Genomic DNA, 20,886 nt, shown 5'->3' with positions numbered 1-20,886 from the left:
GAACTTACTGGATACCAATGCATATTTATATACTGGTATTGCCGGCTCTTAGACCAATATTTTATACAACTTACAGCTTGGTATTGTGAGTAATATGTAGATGAGATTTTTAACAGCCTCTACAGATAGTTTGGTCTCTGGTCTTCCAGCAAATCACTCCTGTATAGGAGTACACATACATTAGTCACTGTCCTTATTCTTCTTATATATAAATGTGTTTGTGATAATGAATGCATAATCATTTGTTCATGCCTGCTCGACTGACATGTGGTCATGCGCTGATCAGAATTACATACCTGGTATGGGGTAGCTACTGTATAGCATCTTGTGTAACTATAATACTGCATGTAGAAACTAAACTATATATCCAACAAGTTAATCCATAAGTGGATTTTGAAAAACTGAAGTAAAATAAACTAGACATACAATATTTAAAAAGAATAGAGACCGCTGAAGAATCCACTAAAAGCAAGAAGGGTTCACTGGAGTAAGTCAATAAAGGATTGCAGTTACATTGAATAATTAAACCATCCCCATCAGCAGAAGAGAAGTAGGGATTTGTTTACTTGATGTAATTATCCTTATTGAGTTACTCCAGTGATCTATATTCTTAATTTTTATGTCCATAGCTGACTCACATGTCTTTTGCTCTAAAATGTTTTTAAACTCCAAACAGTTATTGCATTACCACAATATGATGTAACGTGTATGTGGGTGACCATTGGTATGTTCACTTGTTTTGAACAGTAGCTGCAATTAGTGGTCTAGGTGTGCAGTACAAAGTCTGGTGGCTAATAAAGAAAGCTTATTGTCAGCATTGCTGTATCATGAATATTGATTTGCAGTTGTATGAATTTCATTAGTTAGACAGGCAACCAACACTGTACTCTGTCCCATTAGTCTGTTCTGCAGAGTACCGTATGGAGGGAAACTTTGGCGCCGTTAAAATTTGGCGAATGACCACGAATTCGCCAAATTTTCCCATCCAAATGTTTTGCTGGTCAAGAAAATAGCAAACCAAGCCTCGAACTAATCAATTTTCTACTCCACCAAAGGCTACTGTGCCAGGAATCACGCAAGAGCCAAGCCTACCTCGACTACCTTACTAGGTAGCTAGCTACTGTACACATGGTATCCTCAAACCTACCTCGAAATGGGTGTGACAAGTAGCGAGTCCTACCATATTAAGTACAATATTCACTCTTCCTGAGGGTGTAGATCTACTGTCTATATATTTAGTTATTGATGACTCCCGCTGAAGAGGCGTGACACTCCCAGTTCTCGCTTCAGACAATAATTAGTAATCTAATTAATTAAATAGGGCGTGCGCTCTGCTAACAATTCGCCAAATTTTATTTCGCCAACAGTGATATTTTGCTTGATTCGCCAAATTTTTCCTCCAAAGTTTCCCTCCGTACGGTATACTGTAATTACTGTATCCAAACATATTAATATTAATAACAACAATAGAACAAAGAACTAACACACACAAAGAATTCTGTGTTTCAAGTGATTAGAAACATATAGTATAATTATGCTACTGAATGTAGAGTTCCAGTTGATCAATCAAAGGAGATCCATTTGCAAAAGCACTCTGTCTACATATTCTAGCTTCTATATCACTAGTAGTGCTCTCACTCAATTGTCGGTAGAACCATGGTTGAGTAGGGTTGGTGCAACAGTTGGTACTACTGTAACAATCAGATCTGTCCCACAATGGGTCATTGAAGTAATAGGTTGAAATGTTGTAAGTGGTAATAGCTCCTGATTCGCAGTAATAGTTAGTGCCCACAAAGGAGGGAGGGGCCAGTCCTCCACCAACAGAACATGGACAGTTACAACAACGTGCTCCGTTATCATCAAACACACCAGAGACATAGGTCCAGATGTGCTGACGAGGATTTCCATAGGTTATTAATAGTCCATCAGCATAGTAGCCATCAATTGTTTGACCTTGATTATGATATGCATTAAAGCTATCTGTTTCTCCCTTCTGATATCCCCTTGCTCTACCACACACCCTCTGGTAACTTGTTCCATTCGTGGAGAAGTTGGCAGAAGAGCAAGTACGCCAATCATCACTGACCACACGACAGAAACTAACATCAGAATAAGTCTCTTGACGCCATCCACTGGGACAATCATTGCCTGCACTGATATCAATGTTGACTATTCTTTTCCATTGTCCGCCCATGCCAGCACATGTGAAGATAATGTCACCAACAGCAATAGCACTTGCTATCTCAGTCATGTTACAATATGTCCATTGAGTGTCATTAATACGATAATATCCTGACTTGTCACCAGTTTCAGGATTATTGTTGTAGATGTCCACACAAGATGATCCAGTATAAGCCATTCCACAATATACCCTGGTGGGCCCAACAGTGATCCAGTAATATCCTGATCTGTCGCGACTCTCTGGATTGCTGCTATAGATCATCTCACAAGAATCTCCAGGATAGAATGGTGATTTAAAGCGGTATTTACTACACTGGTCAGTAGCCATCACCAGTTCCTTAGTGAGGATCATTGTTATAATGTAATAAACTACCAACATCATCACAAATAGTGAACAGTACACACTATAACTGCAGCATAAAGTGGTATTGACAGTACAAGACACTTCAATTATATTATACAACTGCACGTTTCCCACCAGTCTATACTAATTGTACTTTGTACTTTTAATTAATGTATAGGGAACTTGTTAGAGAAACTATGAATATCTTATTAGCTCAGCAACATTAATTTTAACACATAAGTTAAAAGGTTATTTGAAGGTGATAGCTATTTGAGCACTTTGTGTGTGCCTTGCACATGCATGCTTGGACTTTTGTTGTGTTTTAAAGCACAGTGCTACTAGTACTTCAGTGCAGAACTGAGCCTTATCTGTATACCAAAGTGTGACTTTTGACAAGACATTAGTACAGTCCCTCCTTGTTCAGGTAAAGGGTACAATGACTTCATATGAAAATGAAATTCATACATGTGTTTACTGATTCCACTCATCTAAGCAATAGTGAAAATGGAGGATGAAGAGTGTAGAATGTGAATGGTTAAAACTCCATGCTATTCATTTAGTTGTCACCTCTTCAAGACCACCTGGTTACAAAGGCCATCTCTGTACAAAGATCACCTGACCACATGTAACAATGAATCTGTCAAGCATTTACTTAGGTCCTAAACACATATACGTACATCATGACATCACCAGGTCCCAAACATAGCTAAGGTGAAATTTATGACCTTATGGACAAGACAGTTTAATTGCAGTGCTGATGTCAACTATGTTGGTTCCAGGTAATCTATGGTATACTTTTTGACATCATAATGAGGTCAGTGTCATCTCACATAATTGGTTTACACTTCACTGAAATCATGAGATTACACCATGTTACATGTACAGTGCACCAACAATGTGTCATACAAAATGTAGTGGTTGTACAGAGCTTTGTCCATGCAAGTGAACTGTAGTACACTAGATAAGTCCTCATGCAGTCTCCTACTGTACAGTATAGAGTCTCACTAAAGAGATAACCTTAAGTGCCTAGTTTTTTTTGAGCCAACCTAGGTGTGGTCTTTGTAAAGAGGTGGTCCATCTCCCATTTGTGGATAGTATAGCTATATATAGTTTACTCCATTCAATTAACTGGTTTTTCCCTTGGGTCAGCTAATATGACAATGGGTTAGTGCTATGTTTTTTTTAGCATGAACATCTCCAAAATGCAGGCACGAAAATAATCTGTTCGCATTATGAGTAGATTCTACCCACAACTACATGCAGAAGATGCTAAGAACGTGTACTATATGACCATGTTGTTTCACTCTGTCTGTTGTGGATAGTAATATCACAACACCCCAACAACCCATTATTCCATCCTTATGATTTACTGAAGCCCCTGTTAGTACCGCTTACAATTAAATGTGACAGAGCCTGCAAAGACTGGACATGTGAGTACAAACTAAACCACATCCTATAACCAGTCAACCACAATAGAATAATGATATAATTCCACATTCTGTAATTTGTATTACAAAGTCAAGGAAAGCACTTGTGAAGTGCAGATACTCTGTGATCACCTCTCTTGTCATACATGCTCAATTACTAGTGACAGTGTTGTTTTAGTAAGGACTTTTATAGTCATGGCCAGTTTCGTCAATAATTTTAGTTTTAGTTATAGTAATCTTTCTTATTTCCTTTTAGTTATTGATTTAGTTATGGTTATATTCTCTGTGTTGTTTTAGTTTTAGTTAATCTGTGAAGATCTTTTAGTTATAGTTAACTAAGCCACCATTTAGTTATTGATGTTTGGATGCTAAGTACATGTACAGCAATATATAGAATGTCATTCTGTATTTCGTTCCACCTGTAGAACATATGTTAACTTATACGTACAGTGGTCTGAGCAACATGGTATTGTTTTAGTGAGGAGTTTTAGTTTTAGTTTTAGTTATAGTCATAGCTAGTTTTTTAGTTTTAGTTATAGTAATTCTTCTTGGTTCATTTTAGTTATAGATTTAGTATGGTTAATTGTCTGTGTCGTTTTAACTTTTTAGTTTTAGTTATAGTTTTAGTTGTGCATAAGAAAATCTGTTGGTTTAGTTATCTTTTTCAATTCTTTTTAGTTTTAGATTTAGTTTTGGTAAATTATTCTGTTGTTTTTTAGTTTTAGATTTAGTTTTAGTTATAATTACTAAAAGTACTTTTAGTTTTAGTTATAGTTAACTAAAACAACACTATCTATTACATTCACGATGTAAGATTTAAGATTAGATGTTGGGCAGTTAGCTCAGCTGGTTTTTCCCAGGGGGCTAAAACCCTAATGGTGCAATCTTATACTATGTACATATTATGTTAACTAACTATATACAACAATTGTGATTTATATATGTACATAAGTACTCAATACATATCATTTTTTCAACATTGGAAAAAAGGCAGGATGAAATGATTTGGATGGTGCTGTATTGTGTGAAATTGAGTTCTTTGATAGTGTGAAGGAAAGGAAATCAGTAGTGTAAAATAGTCATGCAGTGTTATCCTTGATTGTCAATGCTGTTGTAATGTAGCAGTATATTAAGAGAGAACAATATAGACTGGAGTAATCAATCGAGAAGCTAGATGTCAATACAAATCCCATACTGGGTAGACTATATATTCCATGATGGATTTATCCTTTAGTGTAAGGTAATTGTTCAGGTTTAATACTTTGGTTGCTCTATTACTTATTGGTTGTCATGAGTAGTTCTAGTGAAGTAGAGGCCCTTGTACAACATCAATGTGTAAGCACAAACTATACCACATTCCAAAACAGGTCAACCACAATAGAATTTTTGCAATCTGTAAATTGTAACACAAAGACAAAATGTAATAATGCATGTCTTTGGGTTTTAGGATATCATAAAGGACCTAGCTGCAAGCATCTATGATATCTTGAAGGGGAGAAATAGCTGTTAGCCATTAATGTTTGTCATTAATTCATTTGACTTGTTCACATTATACTACTACAGTAGGATCTCCAATATCTGAACACCTGCACGCCAGTTAAATCATAAAAGTGTTCAGATAAGTTATCAGAATTTATATGAGCCCATTCAGAGTTCTATTCAACTGCACTAACAGAACATACACTTACTCTAATAGAACGTTCACTCAATAACGAAATACTCTAATAGAACAGTCACTTCAGATAATCGAGGTCTTACTTTCTTCACTGTACTCAGTCTAGTATATATACAGAACAAAACCATGCAGTATACATTAGCATAATTTACATGTAAATGTCTATGATCTCACGCACAGCCGGTATGCCAAAATCTCTCCTGGAAGTCCTTAGAAATCTGTTGAACAAATGTTTAACTATACTACTAAAGTGAAGTGTCACAGTCAATCATGGTGCTGGGTAATTTAAAGACTTTCAGGACAGTTGGATCAGTTTGCAGTGGAGGTGGCTTCTCATTGATAGTATTGTTGATGGTAGGGTACTTTATATGGTATGGAATTTCAGCACGATTGTTAGTAGAATCTTGCAGTGCTGTACATCTTCGCTTGAGCAAATTTTTACAATAAAAAGCAAATAGCAGCCATTTAGGTTAATTGAAAACACTAATACAAGTTCAAGTTAATACAGTGCTCCTTCAACACTTTGGTTATCCAAACAGTAGAAATGACTGTCCTATTTGGGTATTTTGTCAAAGATGTATGTTCTATTAGAGTAGTTGAACAGGGCTCTGTATAAATGAATACACTTTGATTATCTGAACTTTTTAATTATCTCACAATGTTTTGGTCCCTAGGGGTTGGATAATTGAGAGAGCACTGTGTATATAGCTTCCTTTCAATACTTGTTAGCTAGCTACAATATATTAAAGACTAAATGTGTCATAAAATTAATCATTATGTAGAGAGCCATGTACTTGTTGATACTGTTATACTCATGTAACGTACTATATAGTATGTGCATGTTGAGCTGAACCCTCAAAAATGTCAAGAATGGAATTACAGAAATTCTTGGTGATTTGTAGTACTGCTTGACCTGCTAAAATATCAATAATTATCTTTTTTTTCAAATGTCTGACAATATTTATGGCTGACAAAAGATTTTTCACCATAAATTTCCTATGGGGAAGCCATGAGCATTCATGTATATGAGTGATTTAATAGTGATGAGAATGAGTATTATTAGTATAAATAAGATTGGTTATCGGTATCAGCTAATTCTGTTGCTTAATATCGGTTATCGAAATAATCAGCTAATTTGGTTATCGGTGCAACACTATAGCTGATTACATTGTTAAAGTAATCATCATAGAGAGAAAACCATCAATGATGAGATGATGACAATTTTGTACAACAGAAATTAAATTAATACATGTGAGTCCTCTAACACATGTGACTACCTACATACAGCCTGCATGGGCAGTAGTTAAAAAATAAAATAAGAACAGAGTCAGGTTAGAGATTGTCAGTCAGGTAACTCTAACAGTCATATTTACTTCTAGCTAAATAATATGACTGCTTCTGACAAGCAATTGCTCATAAGCCCACAGTCGTTGTCATAAAATACAAGTTTGATCACAACATGGAAACTAAGGCAAAATTATTTTTGAATAATAAGTTGAATTTAGAGCACTGCAGCATAACATAAAATTATGTACACACACCAGATAGGACATCATGTAACTCTACCTAACCACTGGCCACACTAAGACAACGTGGTAGACTACAGTAAGTAAAAGTAACGTTGAAAATGGTCATCATTCTAACCACAGGATATCAAAAGGACATTTTTAATGTTTGTTTAACTTTTCCTGTCCAACTTGTGCAATTATGCAAGCCATTCCCAACTTGAAAATTATTCATAAACCAACCTTATCACCTAGCAACTACACCAACAGTCATGTAGAAAACAATGGGAACTAATTAATATGAAGCATTTTTACAACTTATAATAATGTGTTTGACATAACCTATATGTCTAAAGCCATCCAAAGTAGTGCACTTACTGTAGGTGTCCACTGTCCAGCTTGGGATAATAATATATTGACCATTTCCTTTTTACACAAGCCTAAAGTTGTGTGGAGTATTGGTCTTGTTTATTGCTGTTTTGAATTATAGTTGTCTAATGGCCACATTGTGTAAACAGCCCTCATACTTATATAGACCAGAACTTGCTGGATACCAATTAGTGCTGAAACGAATAGCAATTTTTACTATTCGAATAGTTGTGAACAAAATGACCGAATATTCGATTATTCTTTAAGCTTATACTTCTATTGAATAAGTACTGAAACCTTTTGTGAGGGAGCAAGGTAAAGCCTAAAGGCTATTTCTATCTTCTCTAAAATAGAATTTTTACAGCATAGACACATCACTTCATTCACAATCTTAAGTTTCAAGGCTGGCTTTTCCATCTGAATACAGTGTACAAAGTGCTAACGATTATTTGAATAGTGTGGTAACGAACTGAATAGTGTCATACTGACCGAATGGTCAAATAACCGAATAATCCTTTCAGCACTAATACAGGGGGTGTACCAATGCATTTATATACTACCTCTTAGATATACAACTTGCAACATGCAGTTGAAGAATCCATGAAAAGCAAGAAGGATTACTGGAGTAAATCAATAAGGATTGTGGTTACATTGCATAAACCCACAAGTCCCTATCAGCAGAATAGAAATAGGGATTTGTTTACTTGATGTACATAACCTTATTGAGAGATCTGTATTCTTAATTTTTATATCCTTCACTGATTCGCAAGACTTCTGTTCTAAAATGTTTTAACTCCAAACAGTTATTGCATTCACACAAAGTGATGTAACAAGCTACAATTTGTATTTGGGTGCCATTGGTATGTTGGCATAGAGGTAATTATGGACTTACGTATTTTGAACGGTAACGTACAATTAGTGGCCTACATGGGCAGTACAAAATCGAGGGGCTGCATAAAGAATCAGCATTACTGTATCATATAAATATTGATTAGCAGTTGTATGAATTTCATTAGTTAGACAGGTAACTGGCACTGTACATATGACTATCCCATTACTGTGTATTCTGTGAGGTATTCTGCTGTACCCCTTTATTTATTAACAACAATCAGTGATAACACAAAGAACTAAGTAAACATGCAAAGAATTCTGTGTTACAAGGTGATTAGAAACACATTACAAGTACAGTATATATTACTAGCTCCAGTCAACAGAGATCCACTAGAAAACGATAATAAAGACCCACATATATTATTTATTCTAGCTTCTATATCACTTGTAATGCTTTCACTCAACTCTCATGGTAACTAGTACTGTACTGTAGCAATCAGATCCATCCCACAATGGGTACATGAGTATACTTAGTAGCTCTTATGGTTAGCATGTATCTGTCAGAGAGAAATTCTTGGAAATGGACTGAGAAAACAACAATACTACCAATCACATTTCACAGTAAACACTGATGGGGTTGTGTGTGGTCCAAAGTTGTCTGTGTATCAGTATGAGTTCATATGCAGTACATATTTCTGCTGACGTTTACAAATACATGCAACGTAACTGACAAACAATTAACTGCTATCCCCATACACTGTGTAATGGTGAAAAGCAATCTGTAAGTAAAATATGGTACTGACATTGGAAGACTTATGATGGCTGTGTCACTCGCTGATAACCTGCTATATGGTGAAATATTTAGTGTTTCTTGCTTTGTGATGAGCTTGAAAGGCAACTAGCAAACACTTACCTCTACTTGCAAGAATAATTACACATAATATGGCTAGAGGTAATAATCTTAACACTGGTCCAATAGCCCTTAGTGAGGATCACTGCTAATACACTACCAACACCACCAGCACCATAGCCCTTAGTGAGGATCACTGCTAATACACTACCAACACCACCAGTACCATAGCCCTTAGTGAGGATCACTGCTAATACACTACCAACATCACCAGTACCATAGCCCTTAGTGAGGATCACTGCTAATACACTACCAACATCACCAGTACCATAGCCCTTAGTGAGGATCACTGCTAATACACTACCAACACCACCAGTACCATAGCCCTTAGTGAGGATCACTGCTAATACACTACCAACACCACCAGTACTGTATATAGACTGTAGTGAACAGTACACAATAACTACAGTACTATACTAGTCCTACTGGTTTATGTATATTTATACAGTGCTTATTTGTAGGTAGACCTTATACTGGAATGTCCACATCACAACAGGTACAGAGTAGTGCTGGAACAAATAGCAATTTTTACTGTTTGAATAGTTGTGAACAAAGCGTTGAAAACGACCAATTATTTGATTATTCTTTAAGCATGAATAAGCACTGAATTCTTTGTTGAGCAGTATGGTATGATCTGACTGCCTGAGGTCTATTTTTAAAATAGAATTTTTCACTCTAATATGGATATGTTACTTTGTTTACAATCTCAAACTTCTTCATCCATCTGATCACAGCCACTAAAGTGCTAACAAATATTCAAATGGTGTGTTAATCGATTGAATAATATAATTATGTCAAGCCAATTGAATAACTGAATATCCGAATAATCATTTAGAATGTACACAATGTCATATCTATGATCTGGTACTGTAACTAATGAGGAATTTTAACCATTACAAAGCTATACACATTAACACATGTACATAAAGTAAATGCATACACAATTTAGTACTGGAGCTGTAGTGTGTGGTGTGAACCATTACTGTACACCTATGAACATGGACTTTCTTATTCTCATTTTGGTTTTCTGATCAGGTGTGATTATATGCAGAAGAAAGAAACTGACCTTTACTTGTTAGGCATGTGAAAAAGATTCTCATGAAGCATTATTGTAGGTTATATTGGCATTTATACTTACATATACAGGCATAATATACATACGTGTGTATATATGCATATGTAATAAATGCATTACATTTAATCTTCTGATCATGAAATTATAAGGCATCTTCGCACAGCAAAAATAGTGTTCCAATACTACATATTCTAACCCGTATTTATTCAGTATCGGAACAACTAATTTAAAAAACTCCCTATAACGAGACAAAACGAACCTCAAATCCGATAAATGACTCTAATGTTATTCACTATTTAGGGCTGTGGTCTATTTTTGCTTGAGCCTAGGTAGAATTTTTGGACTATTAGTTCCAACACCATAACATAGACGGAATAAATACAGTCAGTATTTGTATATGAATTATGCTGTATTCGCACTTTAATTATGTTATGTGTAAATCTTTACTCTGCGTGAATATGGCCACACTAATAATATGTAAAAAAAAATAGGTACGTAAGCTACTATTGAGGCTGACCTGCTCATCCAAATTATAAGACAAAACACAGCAATACAAGTCTGCTTGTGTCAATGTATGTATGCATATGTACATTTAGCTCTTTGCTGTCTTTAGAAATGCTGTCACTGCTCTACTATAGTTGATCTGTCCATCCAAATTATAAGACTAAATACAACATATAATACAAGTGATTGCTATTATCAATTTACCCTACATGTAGCAGTTATTTGATAGTACTACTCACGGTACTGTAAGGACATTGCAAAATGAATCGTAAGTGCAAAAGACATGAGTAAACATTCTCTTATATGTAAAATGTAGAATTGCATATACATATTGCATATTATATTCATACTAAAAAGTGTACCATATAAAAACGTACAAAAAATGATAGTATTCTAGTAGTAAATGAGACAGTCACTGTTAATGCCTATTATGGCGTACATGCAGTCTGTTTGCTCCAGCCATCACATTGATCTTGATGGGATGAACAATATCTATGGAACACCACATAATATTGCTACAGTACAAATATACTATTCACATAAACTATATGTGACCTAATTTCAGAAAACCGTCAATATACGCACAACAGTACTTTTGTAATAAAGCACATTCAAAAACAATGTGTAAAAAATTCAAGCTTCAGAAAAAAATTTACGCAAGTTTGCATCGCCTTGCTGGTTGGTGAATTGACACTCCAGTGGATAAATCCTGGGTATCATCGTGTTCCCCTATTCATAGGGAGTTCAAAAATCCGTGTTGCATCTTCATACACAGGTGGGTGTCTGAGTTACAGATGTTTGTTTACGTTGCAGTGACAAAACAATCTATGACGATTTTTCTTCAATGAATTTGCCTTCCTTCCGGATCACAGAAGAATATCTTTGGCAAAAACTATACCTTGGTGGATGCACAAATTCATGGCGAATACAATGAGCAAAGATTCAACTCCATACGCCATTGTATCAGTAAGTTATGATGGTTTATGTAAGCACCTGTAGATTATTTTCTTGATGTCTTCTGTACATATTGATTTATTCACTCGTCCGGGTGTCTACTGCTGTATTTCCCACACTGCTTATCTTATGAAGCTGAAACTTAGCCAATCCATTCCTCTGTCCCTGTAGACAACAAAGAACCAATAAAACAAGTTTTGATAAATGTGCGTATATTGACGGTTTTCTAAAATTAGGTCATCCTGAAGATTACAATTTCATCTTTAATGATAGTTCAAGTTCCCATTCTCATAGGGTTCAACATTTTAAAGGACACTGGATGTTGTACAATCGCAATTATTTAACCACCACATTCCTTACTCCTTATGTGCAAATGGTCTATTGATAGTCAGGGTATGCATTCAGACATATAATTGACTGAATTGATTGCACTGCACTGTTCTTCATTTGTAACATTTTATAACCGGGAACATGGGCGTAGCAAGATATTTTAGATAGGGGAGCTCTAGGCATGGTGTTGAAGAGCAAAATAATAATAAATAAATAAAAAGGTCAATACCTGCTAAAAATAGCTGCCCTCTACCAAGTATACATTTTATCACTGACAAAGCACATAAAATTCCTTATTTACAACTTCATAGTTTGCTACACTGCTTCTCTGAATACTGTGATTGCTTTATTGGAGTAATTTACTGCTCTATTGGGGTATCTTGATCCTTTTGCAATTTACAATCAGAAAATCGCAAGGGGGGCTCCAGCCCCCTTTGCCCCCTGGGTTGCTATACCTATTACCGAAAACATAGTTGACAACAAAGTAGAATGGCCGCATTGCTTTTCAGTAATTGATGGCACACATTCAGTCACTTAAATGATTCTTATAAATGCTTTGGAGCCATTCTTTCCTCTGTTCATTTGATTGGTTTACCAGTCATAAATCATGTTACAAAAAGAAAACAAACAACTGTAAGGAAGTATTAGAAATAGTTTACCAAAGAATGTCTACTAGACACTGCAGGTGTAGAAGTGATCTCCATTGTTTCATTGTTTTTATTTCTGTGATCCTACTCATTGACAAAATTAATGTAAAATTTCTAATTTTCCTTCACACTAGTATACAATACACACAACAGTTGTTTACTTTGTTGTTCACGGATTCTATCCAATAATGTACTAACACATTCTGATGATTTAACAGTGATGGTGTGATCACTTTCATGTGATTCCACTAATATGGTGTATATCTGTAAAATAAATGAAGAATGAAGTGGTATAAGTATTAAACTGACTGTCTAACTAATTGAAGCTATACTTTAAATACAGAAAAGTTCTAAAGCCAAAAACAAAAACCTGAAACAAATCTGACAAACATGTTACAGTTGGTGATAACTGCCAACATCGACCACAATTAAGCAATAGTTTAGCTGCAGAACATAGGAGGGGCAAGAGCCATCCTCTGGGGAAGAGGAAGTGCCATTGTTTCTCCTCACCTACTTTTCCTTAGGCTTGGGTACAAAGCTTGATATAAAGTGCAGTTGACCGTAGTATGAAAGATAGCTCAGTATATACCCATCTTTACTATAGGTAGGTACAAACAGTGCACTGAAGTTGACTACTTCACTGGTGTTTTTGTTTCCTAATTCCGCTGTTCGTACTTGCTCCTTTGATATTCAATTCTAGGTTTAATGGCTGGTTTCTGGCAACATTGTGGGCTATTCGGTTGGCATACAGGGACCCATTGTTACCCAACTTTTCTTGTTTAGCCATAATTATACCATTATGCTTTCTTTACCTAACTCTACAGATCATGATATAATTATGTCGTATCTCATGATTACTGTACTTTTTAAACCAGGCAAGCCCCCAAAGGCCGGCTGTGGGTGCATACCTGGTAGGGGCGGATCTAGGGGGGTTTCTGAGGTTTCCAGAAACTGGTCAAGAGTATTCAGGTGATCAAAATCATATTTTACAGTGATTTGTAATGGTACAAAAGTTCAGATCGAAATACTCTAATAGAGCAGTCTACCACTCCAATAGAACAGCCACATTTTGTATTTCTCTTAAGAACTGTAAGTAGCTAGCTAGCTAGTATATTTACCTGTGCTAACACAGTAAAAAATAGTCCAAAATCTAATAACAGAGTGTTAAAATCTGAAAATCTTCCTGGGAGCATGCCACAAGACCCCCAGAACAACATCCATGTCTGTTGTATGCTTCAAATGTCAAATTTACTCTTTCCCTTAACTCTTTAGTCTGCACCTGATATTATACCAGAAGAAAGCACAATTAAGCAGCCTACATTATACCCAACATAATTCTATTTTAAACTGTCAATATTGCTACTAGATTCAGTTTCAAATTACACAATTTCTGGAAAATCTTGCCCCCATACCCCCTAGATTTAAATTAGTGTATAGCAAAAGTTTGGAAACCAGTCACCAAAATTCCTGGGGCCGCCCTTGCTTGGTTTACTGGAATTGTTTTTGGAAAAGTGTGGGTGTGTGTGTGTGTATGTGTGTGTTTGTGTGTGTACCTACCTACAGTGTATCTACCTATGTTTGTCTGTACGCACCCATGTGAAAAAATCATCAAATGGTAAAAGCAGCTTGCACGTAAGAAATAAAAGTGAAATGAAGTCTGTATTAAACTACCACACAGGTAAACTTTTGCTCTGAGGTGGTTTCTTTTCAGCAGTCTGAAATACGTGTGTGGCGACTCTCCTCAGACTTTATGAATTACCTTCCCTTTGAGTTTTACAGGCATTTAACAACTGAAAAAGAACAGTGCAGGCATCGTAGACTACCAGGAATAGCCTATCCCTTCGAGTTGGAAAGGGGGCATGACCCCTACGTATGTGAATGAAAGTTAAGAGCAGCTTTGAGGCTTTGTCAAGAGAATTTGTGGAAAAACACGATAGTCAAAATATAAAACAGTTTAAAAGATACTTCTGTGCATAATATGTTGCTAAAAGCGTTTTGTTTAACAAGCGCTTCCATAGCAGCGTCATTGAAGAATCCAAAATTACAATAAAATAATTATGTACTAGTTATAGCAAAACCAAAAACCTATTGATAAATTACATAGTTGGTTAATTCCAGATGAGTTAGTTAGCTGCATGGGCACCTGAAGTAGCACAACATCAAAATTGTTCTCTTTCATAGCACTTTTGATAAAAATTATATGTATCTACACCAAAAGGATTTGCATATGCAAGGCCATTTGTTATTTATGTTTCCAACCAACAAGGGCGGTGATAACGAATTCTGAGTGGTATGATTACTCAACTTACTAACGGATTTCATGTCCTGGGGTATGCATGTTGAGCTGTTTGTGCTAGCTGTTTGTTCTAGCGCTTTATTATGTAAATACCACCTGTAACAACCACGTCACTGAAGCAAATAGCTGTGTAATCAAAAGAAAGACTTGCATAGCACTATAGCCAAATATGTTTGTATCAAATAAAACAAGTAATCTATGCTATGTTGTCCAGTCCAGACCCACTTTTCAGAATTGGCGTGTATTATTCAATAAGCACCATGATAGCAAACATATACAAGTTACAAAGTACAGTGAATTACTGGGTCTCATCCTTGGTCTGGCACAACATTTCTTCTCAAATCTTCAGAATGTGTGTACAACTTATCTATTGCAGTGTAAGCATGTCACAGGTTTGCTTTGGATGAGCATTACACAATCACCAGTTACTATTTCAAATTAAGGTTCTTCCTCCTGTGTGTCGTCCACCAGTAATACAGCAATGTTCTATAATCGAAATGCAAGAATCAATTCCTACAATTCTGACAAACCACAATAACCAAGTAGATGGTTTAGAGCATATATTGTGCCAAAACCAACTTTGCTCACAAGAACACTATTATGTAAAACTAATTGGCATAGAATTCCAAACTAGAATAGCATAGCATTTTAATATCAAGCATCCAATGGCATGATGACTACTACTTAAGCCACCATGTACTACAATCACAGAAGATAGCATATCACATCTGTAACACAACCACCACAACATACATTATACAGTGCATATTCCAGCAGGACGCACGCACATTAATGCAGCATGCGATTACTAGACTTAGATATCCTGCACGGTGCTAAATTTTTAAAGACATAAAGAGATCATAAGTATTGAATGACATTGTACTCTTGTTTATGCCGATTTAGCATATAAAACATTTTGTGTCAACAAGATGATGTCACAATAGTGATCTAAACTGTTTACTACAGGAGCACATGATGTCACTAATTTTGTAGAAACTACCTGTATGCTTCGGTAAAAATAAGTTGTGATATAAGGTGATAAATGTCTACTAGTGGTAATTTCAACTTTAGCTACAGGACAACCACCATTAACATAGCTCCATTATCACTGACCCTCAAACAAGCAACACACCACATAGTTCAAGACCACTGGAGTTTATAATTTAGTTCACTAGGTTAATCAGATGGTTAGTTATCTATTTAACCAATTAATCACAACTAAGGTATGACTACTATGTAATAATATTTACCATGCAACTAATAACAGCTGTAGTGTACGTATGTACTGTAGCTACATTGATGTAGCTACGTAGTTAACAATTCACATACTATACTATACAGCTACTATACATACTATACAAGGTACAACCCTTGAAAATTGTAACTGCTTGCCAGCCAGCAGCCACCTGCTACTAATATCTACATGAAAACTATGTCATGCCCATAGGCTATATGGCTGTAGTAATAGTTCTGTATGGTATGTGTTGTGATGCAAACACCAAGCCTTAATGTTTGTAATACATGTTGTACGTACCTCTTCTCTGCCACTCCCATGTGGCATAGCTACTTCATTAGCTGCTGCACACTCTCCAGCTAAACTTTGTTTTGAATTGTTTATCTGTTTCATATCATCCAGTGTGACTGTTAGCTCCTTCACTAACTCTGTATGTCCAGCAACTTCAGCTGACTGCTCTAAACACTGAAGAAACTTCTCAAACCATCCGTTATTCTTCCTTGGTAGTATATAAACAAGGTATTCAGTTTTCTCTTGTTGAGTCTTCGACATGTTCGTTAACATCTTAACATTATCCTTCGTCAGTAGATTGTTAGCATTCAGGTGAGGCACGATAGCACTGATATCTAGCATGTCCTTAATGGCTGGGGAACAGATTTGAAGCACTTTCATTTGTAGTTCCTCCATGTTGATCACGGATTACCTTCAAGACGAAACTGCACGAAGTAGCTGCATACACAAGACGTCACTCACAGACGCCTAGCTAGTTGCTTTTCGAAAAAGCATGTCAGGTTACACTGAAAACACGAGAATAACGTGTGACAAGAAGACTTCCGGTATTGCCTACTCGTCATGTGCCTTATATGGTTTCGAATTCCCAGGTAATTTCCCACCGCATATAGAGTCTATAGTTACGTAGGATAAGGTTTCAGCGCCGCCCGCACAAGTCAGGCCAAATTGGCGAGGCGAAACATTGTTTAGCTGCACGTTTCTTAAAACCTACAGTGTAAATTACAGTAGTGAACAAAGTTTATACAAAGTGTGTTAAAATTCTGGCATCAAACCACACAAAATCCATAAGTTAATAGCTACAATTACAATACAAAAATAATGTACAATGATTTATAATTTAGTTACGATGATGAAAAATCAAAATATACAGCTTGTAAAGTGATACAGATCAGCTGCTATGCAATTAAAATGGTAAGCAAAAGAAGACAATTTAAATATAATGGGAAGCCATAAATGACCAGCATTTTACAGCTTGTGGACAACGATATAGCTATATCTGTGGATACGTGACTCTCCTACAGACTTCTCAAGATGCAATGGAGATTCTTTTAATTCCACTCTCAATGCTTCAGTTGAGCTAATATCTGAAACACACATTGTAGTGATATCACTAACATTTACTGTAAATCTAACTCACTGAATTTGTCACGAGCTTTAGATATCAAAGACTCAACAGAATCTGATGGCAGCACTTGCACAATGTCAACAGTATCGTTACTTTGAGACTCAACAAACACAGGATAAGGCTGTAAAATTGATAAATACATATTAATGTGTGCTGTGAATTTAAACATACTTCATCTGTGTCACTAGTAACTGGTATCGGTACAGTTGTTGGGATATTCAAAGAGCTTTGATGTCTAGCCTCTTTTAATTTAGCCTCAAGAGTATCAGCAATATCTTTGTGCCCAGTACCCTCCTGTGAATCACGTAGGCACTCCAAAAACCTGTCAAACCATCCATCAGCTTTGCGTGGCAAATTATACAGCAAGTAGTACACTTTGTCATCATCGGTACGCATCTGGTTAAGTAAAAACTGTTGATCTTTGCGTGTTAGGAGACCACATTGCAATAAATGGGATAGAATAGTACTAATATCAAGCTTTCTTGTAATTATTACTGCACATTCCTGAAGTAGTCTTTCTTCAACTGACTCCTTCAAACTAGCCTGTGAGCCACTGGATTGGGAATGAGGGCTATAACAAGATAAAGCAATAGTAAAACACATCAGGAAATAAAAACTAAACTGACCTGTTTGGAAGCAATTTACTTTGAGAGCAGTTGGTATGTTCATACACACTTGTCAAGGAGGAGCAAGAACTGTCATAACTAGTAGTTCTATCAGTCATTGATGGTGGAGCCACACTAGCACTTGAAGGAAATTTCTTTGGCTTTGGTGGAAGAGGTGGTGGTTCCTGTGTTTCTGTACCACCAGCATTTTGAGATGGCTGAGTGACATGACTTCTGCCATTCAGTTTCTTACTCTTTAGTTTGCTAAAGCTCTCTGACTGTCTGTATGTAGTGATTTGTGATTTTGATATCACCTCAGATCGTAAACGAAATTCTGCTTGATTGCTAAAGCTATCATGATTAGGTGCAGAAAGTTTTTCACATGAAGGAGAAGGTGGCTGGGAGTTGCTTGAAGAACACACTGAATTATCTATACTAGGAGTGATTTTGTCTGTATGGACACAACTGGTAGGAATTCCCTTTGGTTTTGTAGATGGTGGCATGTACCAGCCTTGGCTTGCTGTCGGAGGTACAGTTTGATCAGTACGGACCAATTGGCGACTGTCACCACTTGTGAGATATGTACTACTAACATCAGGATCAACAGACACAGACTCTGCTGATGTGAAGGTTGTGGAACTGTTCCAGCCAGCATGAATAAAACTGAAAAAAGATTAAGTAATAATTAGATGAAGCCTTATGTGCATGGAATGTATAGAAAACTTACACAAATGCACATTTCACACACCACAAGTGTTTTAATATAAATTTTAAATAACACTTTGTATCTGAAAAGCACTATCCCACACACATGTAACCACACAAAGGGGAATATCACAATGCAAATGTCAGCAAATCATTCAAAACAGTTTAGGCCACCCAAGAGCTTCAAAGTTACAAATAGATGAATGATTATATAGCCATGACTTACTTATGGAGACATTCTCTAAGTTTACTAGGGGATGAGCAGTACATCAACAATAGTCCTGGTCCTCCGTGACATTTTCTTCCAGGCTCTATGAACACTAATGATTCAATGCAACCAGATCGTCGTATCTTGTCATGGTCCCAAGCTACAAGATGCTTCTCTGTATGATAAGCATAGACATTAAAGGTGCGATCACTCTCTTTAATAGTGATGATGTGGAGTCCAGATAAACCAAGGATGGATGCTACTCCCTCATTGATCAAGTAAACAACAAATATGTGGGCTATAAGAATAATAAGTCTGTCATAACTGAACTTAATACAATGCTCTGCTAATATTGTACAATGCAATATGCAACATCTTACATACATACATACAATATATTATGTAAACCGAATCCGTATCATACTCCCACAAGTACATTGATAATGGAATTGTGATTTTCAGAATCTGCAACTTACTGCCTGTACTGCGCAGAAAAAAAATCTGCATAGAAAAGGCCATATTTTTTATTGTTTCTCATGTATACCAATGTTCAAAATAACAATGCATGAGGGTAGGTGACTCAAGAGTTTTCCTTTAATTTTTAAACAGAATTGATACAGTAATTCACATTCCTTTACTAGTAACGGTATCAAAATCATTGATGCGGTAAGTAAATCAACAATGCAGGCAGGGATTAAAATTAAGATAATTATAATAATATGTACCTACCAGCACCAAACTTGCTGGGATCGCTGTATTTGTTGGTACATTCTCTTGAAACCAGATTACGTTTTGGTATCTCAGGGATGACATACATTGGCATTGTAAACAACACATTGCAATATCCAAACCACTTCGCATGGTCGTCCTCTGATTTAACATAGAACAGAAAGTCATCTTCATTACAGACAACTAGAACAATTAGCTTCTTATGATGTTTGTTGATGTCAGATGATGATATGCTCTTCACATTGGAGAATTGTATGACTCGTATTACAGGTTTTCCCTTGTTGGCATGTTTGGGATTCTCGAACATTACCAGTCTTGCTGGCTGGCCATCTGCACCAATACAGTATGCCTTCAAGTACCACTTCACATGGGCCTATAACATGTGACAAAAAAAAACTGTCTTCAAATCAGAGTTCTGCCATAGCTGTATGACTAAATAGCTACAATGATACTACTGCAGCTAGTACTTACCCCTTGGTCTTGCTTGTCAATCACATACACCACACCTTCGTGAACTGCAGGTCGAGCTCGAGGTGACATCGCGACAACTGGACACCCCGCCATCACTCCCACAAACAGCCCCTATTTGCAAACACACGCGAACACATGTACACACGCGAACACATGTACACACGCGAACACATGTACACGTTAACGACAACAGAAAACATAATTTTAGACCGACACGTGTATGGTGTAAATATATATAGTTAGTTAATCTATGAAATCATTCACTCACCGTTAGACGTGTAGCAAAAGTGTGAAACAATTATCAATCACGCATCATTGCAACGAACAGCTGACTTAATACAAATTAAACATCGATCTTATCACGATAGCCATGATTCATGCCGAATCAGGGCTCAGAAAAATTACCCTTATACTTAAATGACGTATAGGGAAAGTCCAAGGGAAAGTCCAAGGGAATTTGTCCTTACGTA

General features: G+C 36.4%; 3 protein-coding genes across 4 annotated transcripts; all 3 read right to left on the bottom strand.

Annotated features, from left to right (window-relative positions):
* Positions 1-1,444: 1,444 nt before the first annotated feature.
* On the bottom strand, positions 1,445-2,626 carry LOC136251538 (uncharacterized). The gene has a single exon (XM_066044012.1). The coding sequence runs from the start codon at positions 2,561-2,563 to the stop codon at positions 1,538-1,540; it is 1,026 nt and encodes a 341-aa protein (XP_065900084.1). The 5' UTR covers positions 2,564-2,626; the 3' UTR covers positions 1,445-1,537.
* Positions 2,627-11,104: 8,478 nt separating this feature from the next.
* LOC136239985 (uncharacterized) lies at positions 11,105-17,128 on the bottom strand. Of its 2 annotated transcripts, XR_010693622.1 has the most exons (4): positions 16,582-17,128; positions 12,913-13,015; positions 12,764-12,835; positions 11,105-11,312 (listed from the first exon to the last, which is right to left on the bottom strand). XR_010693622.1 is itself a non-coding variant. In XM_066030757.1 (3 exons), the coding sequence occupies exons 1-3, from the start codon at positions 16,966-16,968 to the stop codon at positions 11,239-11,241; spliced, it is 564 nt and encodes a 187-aa protein (XP_065886829.1). In that variant the 5' UTR covers positions 16,969-17,128; the 3' UTR covers positions 11,105-11,238. The 2 variants fall into 2 exon arrangements, 1 of the variants encoding a protein (XP_065886829.1); XM_066030757.1 differs by lacking the exon at positions 12,764-12,835.
* A 140-nt stretch (positions 17,129-17,268) lies between these two features.
* LOC136239922 (uncharacterized) lies at positions 17,269-20,840 on the bottom strand. The gene is made up of 8 exons (XM_066030668.1): positions 20,685-20,840; positions 20,417-20,527; positions 19,946-20,318; positions 19,235-19,514; positions 18,325-18,966; positions 17,870-18,269; positions 17,711-17,819; positions 17,269-17,657 (listed from the first exon to the last, which is right to left on the bottom strand). Exons 2-8 carry the CDS (start codon positions 20,507-20,509, stop codon positions 17,539-17,541), a joined length of 2,016 nt encoding a protein of 671 aa, XP_065886740.1. The 5' UTR covers positions 20,510-20,527; positions 20,685-20,840; the 3' UTR covers positions 17,269-17,538.
* Between the last annotated feature and the right edge of the window lie 46 nt (positions 20,841-20,886).

This window comes from Dysidea avara, chromosome 1 (genome assembly GCF_963678975.1).
Source record: "Dysidea avara chromosome 1, odDysAvar1.4, whole genome shotgun sequence".
NCBI classification, from domain to species: Eukaryota; Metazoa; Porifera; class Demospongiae; order Dictyoceratida; family Dysideidae; genus Dysidea; species Dysidea avara.
This window is presented reverse-complemented; position numbering and strand designations above follow the sequence as displayed.